General features: G+C 40.2%; 1 protein-coding gene across 1 annotated transcript; it reads left to right on the top strand.

The window, feature by feature from the left end:
- The first annotated feature begins 2,710 nt into the window (after nucleotides 1-2,710).
- LOC135213245 (uncharacterized) lies at nucleotides 2,711-8,755 on the top strand. The gene is made up of 9 exons (XM_064247222.1): nucleotides 2,711-2,725; nucleotides 3,005-3,055; nucleotides 3,858-5,318; nucleotides 5,688-5,774; nucleotides 5,945-6,096; nucleotides 7,108-7,237; nucleotides 7,340-7,463; nucleotides 7,800-7,960; nucleotides 8,493-8,755. The coding sequence occupies exons 1-9, from the start codon at nucleotides 2,711-2,713 to the stop codon at nucleotides 8,691-8,693; spliced, it is 2,382 nt and encodes a 793-aa protein (XP_064103292.1). The 3' UTR covers nucleotides 8,694-8,755.
- Nucleotides 8,756-8,761: the final 6 nt, after the last annotated feature.

The raw sequence follows: 8,761 nt of genomic DNA, 5'->3' as shown, positions 1-8,761 counted from the left end.
AGAATACTGCTGGTCTTATTTTGAGTATTTTATGAAATATAAGAAATATTCCGTGATGGCTTGCGATGCGAATAGGGGCCTTTCTTGTCATGGGAGTGAACAATAATAATAATAATAATAATAATAATAATAATAATAATAATGATGATGATGATGTTGTGATCCCATTTTGAGGGAGGAAAGATAATCAGCTCTTGATCATAAAATTCTACTCAGCAGAAATCAAAGCAATCATTAATACAAAATAAAGTTATCTTTTTATTTGTGGCATAGTTAAGCGATATGTTTTGAAATTAATATATGTAATAAGTCCTCCAGGCTACGAGAGAGAGACGAAATTCCTCCAGGTATTAATAGTCTCAATCAGGACAGAGAAATCTACCATAAGGTACAAGAGGAGGAAACCTTACGCAACCGCATAATACATCTCCCCAGATAACTCGGTCAAGAGGACAGCAGTCCAAAAGATGAATGGGGGTGGGGGGCGCGGGGGGAGGTGAATCCAGATCCCTCACGCCCTACATTTCTCTCCGTCGAAAATGTATCACTGGGAGCATTTCCTTTCCATACCTGTCCGTGCGAGTAAGTGTTTGATGTCTCCTCAAGTTCTATGGAATGATGGAGGCTACATCCACCTTCTTCTCTTAAGAGATTTTGTGACTCGGAGTCACGTTACGGTTTAGTGATTGTAGATGTGTTTATATTGCGCACTGGCTTACCTAGTACACTGTCTGTGTACCAAAGCTGAACAGTGGTGATTGTTTGTACTTGAATATGTCTGTTGGAATGGTGTTATGACACTACGGATAATTCTGGGATCGTAGCTTACGACTAGGTCTACAAAGCAGAATTTATCACACAGAAACATTACAAAAAATCAGAACTCAGATCCGTACAGGAGTGTCTAGTTTGCAGTTATGGAAACGAACAGACCTATACTTAGACGTTAGACCGATGTGCCAATAAACATTTTGCTTTCGAAAAGCACGGAAAAGACTCACAAGAAGAAGAAGGACCTGTTAGGACTTCAAATATAGGACTACAAAACTTAAACCACTGAGCAGTGTCTAAAAATTCCCAAGCAAGGAGATCAAAATGTGGCGGTGGACTGTTGGTTTCCTCTCCACTTTATATTTCGTCTTGCAAGTTCATTGCCAAGGTAAGAATGGTTACGATGTTATTATATGAGGAGAAATGGATTTGTTATAGTCACTTAAATGGAACACCAGTTAACGAGTTCGGAGGAAAACTACGTAGAACTGTCGAAGTGTCTACCTGTTAGCGTCATTGTCTGTGCGATGTAGACTCATATGCCACCCCTTACAATCTGGTCTGTTCTGTCATCTAACCGTCTGCAGTCATACAAGTAATGATGATGATAAAACCATATGTAGATATTTTACATCAGGCATCAACCCACATTAATAACTTTAGTATTATTTCTAGACCAAAAACAACTGGAATTATATTATATATATATATATATATTATATATATATATATATATATATATATATATATATATATATATATATATATAAATATATATATATATATATAGTATAAGTATGTATGTATGTATGTATGTATATATATATATATATATATATATATATATATATATATATATTCTCATGACAGTGTCTCTTTCTGCGGTGCCAAAGCCCACAGGGCAAATCAATGCCCTTTCTACCCTATATTAAAAGTAACTTACTGAGCACTGTTAAGAGATCTGCATCGCTTGATTGTTTATCGTGAGATATATACAATTCACTGAATTATTGGTCGTTTTATACATCATTGGCTAATCATTCATGGATGAATATAATTACTACTTAGGTTATTATCAGTATGAGTCAATAGTGATTATTATGTACGAAAGTTGAAAAAATCTACTTACAGAGCACTTATTGTAAAAGGTGATAAATAAATCATCGTTCCCGTAAATACAGAAAATATTACTTGTCCATGTCATCAATGATTTTAAAATACATATCTGCATTAACAGTTAAGCTATCAGAAACCTTAATCATTACAGTTAACTAGAGGCAATTGTTTCTTTAACTTCAACTGAGCAATTAACAATCATGGTTAGGTTTTGAGAATCAAAACTTTTTGCAGTCAGAAAAAAATAGTTAATTCCTTTGCAATTTCTTGGTTATTAGTTCCTATTCACGTTATAATTACTGTTACATTTAACTTAAAAACTCAGCTAATTTCTTATACGACCACGCCTCGTCATAATCACTATATTTGTGAGCATAAAAATTATTGCCAATTGTATAAGAAATAAGTTATCACTTGTAGTAATCAATCCTACATTTGTCAACCAGGAGGCTGCAGGGACCTGCACGCATCCTGCGCAGGATGGGGAGAATCGGGGGAGTGCAAGAGCAATCCTACGTACATGCTGATCAACTGTCCTGTAACCTGTAAATCCTGCGTCCCTGGAGGTATATATGAATTCAAAATATGAATTTTGCACGTTCTGCTATCCATCCGTATCTAAATATCTTTATACAGGATCTTTTTACAAGAATATTCCCAGTGCTTCTTCTTCTTTACAGAAGAGTCCACTGCGTGAACAGAGCAGACAACACATCCTGCGACCTGGCTGCTGCCTTTGGCCTTTGCTTGGTGAATCCTTCCTACAATCTGCGCTTCTGCGCAGGATCCTGCAAGCGGTTCATTGACGCTTGTCGAGACCAGGATGACGAGATTCGAGGTAAAGTCCTGTTGGTCTCTACATTGTGGTTTCTTTGGAGGAGCCGTTTCAAAGGCAAAACCCGTTCGTTATCACTACTACTGAGACGCTTGTCGAGAACAGGAAAATGAATGAGATCCTTGTAAGGTCCTGTTACAGTAAAAGATGGTCTTTTTATTGTGGTTTCTTGGGGGGAGCCGTTTCAGAGGCAACTCCTGTCTACTACTAATACTGTCGCGTGAGTTTGGAAATATATGACGAACAAACCAATGATATTTTTCAAGTCCTTCTCCATTTCAGATCGCTCGAAGTGCAGCAACAAGTTGCAAACGATCACTGATCCAGATTTCGGTGAGTGACCTAATTTTTCCTACTCATTATTCTCATAATGGAAGAAGAAATCTTGGACCACCTTTCTTGTTGAGGGTTCAAAAGACGCCAGTTTGTCGACGTCCCTTAGAAGGGGGGATCTGTCTAAATCTAAATTGATAAATTTGGTCAGCATTCACAGACAGGAAAAATTGTTCAAGCCATGAGATTCATTCTGGTTAACTAATTATATCTTAGACTGGACTTCTCAAAGTGTTGGTGGTTATCAAGTTTTGATTTCTTAACGTTATTCGTAGTGCTCAATACTCTCTTTCTCTCTCTTCTGTGTGTGTGTGCGTGTGCGTGTGTGTTCCTGAAGACAAACTAATGTAATCTCCTTTACTCCAGAATGCGGCGTCGTACCATCACTAGACCGAAGTGGTTTGCAATATGACCACCTTGAGCAACAAAGGTCTCCGAAGCGCCTGACAGCTTCTGAAGAAGAGGAAACAAATACAAACAGGAGGAGGAACGAAAACAAAAGGAGGAAGAACAACAAGAAAAGAAACAAGCCACGCCCCAACAAAAAGAAACCCAACACGAGAAACAATACGACGAGCATTCTCGGCGACTCATCCGAGATACCTTGCGAATGCCCGCTGTTCAAGCAGCCTGGTGTGCGTAGGTTTCCTAAAAGGAAAAACAGCAACAGCAACAGAAACAACGACAACAACAACAACAACAACTGTATATGCCCAACAGCAATAGATTTGTCAGAGTTGTTTCCTTCTGAAGACACGACAGTAACAATAGGAAATGTTAACAATAAGAACTCGGGCATTAGACAGACTACAACAGCAACAACAACGACCACAGCAACGACTGCAACAACTACGGCAACTACTACTACGGCAACCACAACTACAGCAACAACAGCCACAACAACTACAGCAACCACAGCAACATCTACAACAACTACAGCAACAACTCAACAGCTACAACAACTACAGCAACTACAACAACAACTGCCACAACAACTACAGCAACAACAGCAACAACAACTACAGCAACCACAGCAACAACTGCAACAACAACGACAGCATCATCCACAACAACAACCACAGCAACAACAACGGCCACAACTACTTCAGCAACAACAGCAACAACAACAGCCACAACAACTACAGCAACAACAACAGCAACCACAGCAACAACAACGGCCACAACTACTTCAGCAACTACAGCCACGACAACTACAGCAACAAGTGCCACAACAACAACAGCCACAACAACTACAGCAACAACAACAACAGCAGCAACCACAACAGCAACAGTAGCAGCGACTTCGACATTCAAATACCCGATGCACACCGAGATCGAGCACATGTTCGGCTTCGTGGCGATGCTCTCCTTGCTTCCAGTCCTCCTCAGTATTCCCAAGGAGATCTCAGGGTCCCCTCCCTCCCCTCCCCTTCCTCCCCCACCCGGGCCTCCTCCAGCGCCCAAGTCGTCCTTGGCTCATCTGGAAGATTTCTCTGATGATTATAACGTTCCAACTGCTCCTTTGGGCTTTGGAAGTAGTCATCAATTGGCCCCTGGAAACAGCCATCAATGGGTTCATGGAAGAAACCCTCAACAGGTCCCTGGAAGTGGTCATCAGTGGGTTCATGGAAGTGACCGTCAACAGGTCCCTGGAAGTGGTCATCAATGGGTTCACGGAAGTGACCCTCAACAGGTCCCTGGAAGTGGTCATCAATGGTTTCACGGAAGTGACCCTCAACAGGTCCCTGGAAGTGGTCATCATTGGTTCTATGGAAGTAACAACCAATGGGTTCATGGAAGTAATCCTCAACAGGTCCCTTCCAGTAGCCATCAATGGGTCCATGGAAATGACCCTCATCAAGCCCCTGGAAGTAATCATGAGTGGGTCCATGGAAGCAACCCACAACAGGTAGTAGTGCCTGGAACTAACCATCCATGGGTCCATGGAAGCAGCCATCAATTTGTGTATCCTTTCCAGTCTCCAGTCCTCCGGCGGACGTCCCCTTTTAACCGTCGTGTCTCATTTCCTCATCACCATGTCCCTTCTTCTCCGGACTCGGCTCCTTCTGAGAGGAAACACAAAGAATTTCAACCTCCCTCTCTTCCAAACTCTGAAAGATCTCCGTCGCCTTTGATACCAAACTGCGAGCTTTCCGAGTACCTCCAGTTAAGACAGGAACTGGATCAAGTAGTTTACGAGAACACAAGCCAAGAACTCAGCCCTCGAGTGGGTCATCTTTTGGAATCAATAAACTACTGCAGGGTAAGAATACACTGCCTTCAGTATCAACCTACAATATTGCCTCAAAACCCTAACCTTTTGGAGTCACGAACCCCTCAAGGCGTGTATATTCATCTATCATTTACGTTATTTACGAATTATAATCACCTAGTATTACAATTTAAACGTTAACTACACATTACCTCAAGCTAATTCAAGGTCAAAGTGCAGACTGCGTCATTACTTACAGAGAAAAGAAACTGGCAATATTGAGGAACTTCCTTATCTAAAATTTCTTAATGAACTTGTCTAACCTTCCTCTCAATTCATGAATAAGTCCTACATACACCACATCCACGTGACTTTTTTCCTTTTTTTATTGAAAGTTTTGTGTTTTTCATTCCCCTTCAGTTCGGGTTGACAGAGAAAACGAACAAACAACCCCATTTCGACAGTAATTCATTCACCAGGGAAACATCGCACATATGGCCCGGTTTAGTAAGTTAATATTTATATCCTATTCAGTCTAAATGCCAAGATTCATGAGGAAAGAACACCTATTTCTGGATAAATCGCAAAAGATCCCTCTAATATATCTGACTATATCCAAGTGCTAGATCCTCGTGATTCCTAAAACTGATTATTGTTTGCTTTTTTTTTATTCAAAGAATTACCCAGCTCTCTTTATCAGCGAAGTTCATAACCTAGTCGACAGACTCAGCAACGCAGATCAGGGACTCCAGTATAAAGTTGCCTGTGGAGGATCTCTGATCACACCCAACCATATACTGACGGCTGCTCACTGCTTCATCACCAGGAGGTTCGTATCATCAGACAATCTCTAATCGGCCCAAATGGAACAAATAAAAAAAAAACTATTACAAAAATTCTAAATCTTGGCAGTAGAGGTGTGGGTTCCGTTCCCAAACCTTGTTTACCCAGATTGCACGTTGGAGAAAAGGGGCTTGAACAATGGACATAGTTTGTAAATATGGTTTTTGGGCTATTGTGCCCAAATGCAATGAATGACCTGATCCTTGCCCCTGATGCTCATTAATTTGCAGATACTAATGAGGGAAGTGGTAGGCCAACTGTCTAAATATATTCAATTAAGTGTAGCTAAAATATTCCTTATAGAGCTAATTCAGAGTGGACCCAATAATAGTTTAATAGTTTGACCCTTTGAGTAATAGGGGATACAGGCGAAGCATTCAAATATGAAATTACTATTTCATAAGAGAATAGATAAGACCAACATAAACTTAAATAATACTTGAAGAAAAACTGCTAACATAAAACTGAAAACTCTACATGGAGGTATAATCACATCGTCAGTCACAGATGATGGATAGGGTAACAGAGCAGAGAGATACTGTCTTAAAGGCAATGGACTTGGCTAAAAAAACATGATTCCCATTCAGCTATGGTCTCAAGATCAGAGGTGAGAACTGGAGAGCAATTTAAGACACTAAAATAACAGAAAAAAGATGACAGGTGAAGGAATAAGAAATTTAAGAGGCCAATTGATGAAGTGGAGAACAGAACAGAATCATAGGCCCATCACTAGAATTGGGGGAGCAAAGGATACATACAATGTCATCAACATTCATTTTGCAGTTTACAGAAAGCAACACATCCTTTAGCAGGGAAAATGGCAAAGGTAGCCATATCCCACAAGCAAAGACTAATGATTATCCAAGTCCTTAAAAAGATAACCAGTTACAGTTACTGAGATAAAATAAAAAATGTTCAAAGCTCTTGTCTCTCACCTTTACTGAAAACAGTAATTTCTTGTAGCAGAATTAACTTTCAATATATTCCCTTCCAACAGACCATCCGTCCTTCTAGTAGGCCTAGTGACTGCACACGAGGATCGTGCCACCACCACCAGTATTTATGGCGTCAGGAAGATCTCGCTACACCCAGACTACGATCCACGATTCAGATACAACGATCTAGCTGTAAGCATATATAGTAGCTTCTATTGGATATAGTATATTTGATAACCCCGTAAACGTTATTCTGATGTGACTGTTATTCTTATACCCACTGTTTACTTCCAGATAATCGAGGTAGAGCAAGAGGTGAAACTCTCATCAGGAGTCACTCCTTATTGCCTACCTTCCCACAAACAGCAGCTCGATGGCCTAGTAGGCACCGAATCCGGGTGGGGTTTGCAGCCTAATGGTATGTTTCCTAATCCAAGATCAACAACTGATCGATTTTTAAGAAATTGGACATTTTAATTTAGCGCTTACATAGCCTACTTTTTTACGAAGTTCTGTACCGAAATGCTAAATTAACAGTTTTAATTTAACTTCAAAATTTTGGCCAATATTGTCCGATATTCTGTACCTAAGCCGTGATAAATAACTTTTTACTTATTACGAAATCAGGCATGTTAATTTAGCTTCCAATACTGGCTACTTTTATACGAAGTTCCGTACCACGATGCTAAAAAGTAACAACGATGACGTGCTCCTACGTTAAATACTTTTAGACTCATCTATCCATCTTTTACAGACACATCGGCCTATCTGGTGAACGCCCGGGTCACTGTTAGACCGACCGAGGAATGTAACAACATTTATAGAAACGACGAAGCGTTTCTGAAGGAATATCCACAGGGGATTGATTCGACGCTACTATGTGCTGGTGGTGTTTCCTGGAGGAACCAGTGCAGGGTAAGTTATAATCTAGAGGACTGTCCTAGATGGATAAGAAGTGGGAGGGCTACAGTAAGCAGGATAGAGGCTTTATATTTGCAATATATGAATATATAATGATATCAAATACAATGCAGAATGACAAAACTGCTTAAAGCCACACTGCATGTTATGGGCACATTTCCTGAGTCCGTGGAAAAAAAAAAAAAAAAAAAAAAAACAATTCCCTAATCTCTTGTGGTATGCCATGGGTAATGAACGTAATTTGTTCAGCAACATAGTACTACAATGACGCAAGAAACATTAACTTTAGCTCATGTCCTTATGACTATTAATGGCACGTCATTATTTACTATTAATATTTGTGGTAGGAGTGAAATATGAACCCAAGAAAACACAGATATGAAAAAAAGCAAAAATGAATGATAGGCTTAATCTTGGACAACTAAGCTCGCTTCCCGAATTCAGTTTAAGGTATAAAAGCAAATAAAAAAAAAAAACCATTAACGTTTTATATCAAGCTATCAGATAACCACAGAGCCTTTTTCAGAGAGACGCCGGAGGGCCATTAGTGGCCCAAGGAAGAAACGGGCATCTCCAAGGGATAGGAATCGTCAGCACCACCAGCGGCTGCGGATACCATCAATACCCGAACGTTTACGCGCGGACTGACGCCTTTCTTCCATGGATAGACCGCGTGATCTACGGCGCATGCGCGCGTTCTCCATTCACCAGTTCCAGGCAGTTGTAAATGGTAATTTGTGAATGAACAATTTTTGTGGTGTTTGATTCATCGTAAGCTACTACGGTTGGTTGAGT

This window comes from Macrobrachium nipponense, chromosome 42 (assembly GCF_015104395.2).
Source record: "Macrobrachium nipponense isolate FS-2020 chromosome 42, ASM1510439v2, whole genome shotgun sequence".
Taxonomy (NCBI): domain Eukaryota; kingdom Metazoa; phylum Arthropoda; class Malacostraca; order Decapoda; family Palaemonidae; genus Macrobrachium; species Macrobrachium nipponense.
This window is presented reverse-complemented; position numbering and strand designations above follow the sequence as displayed.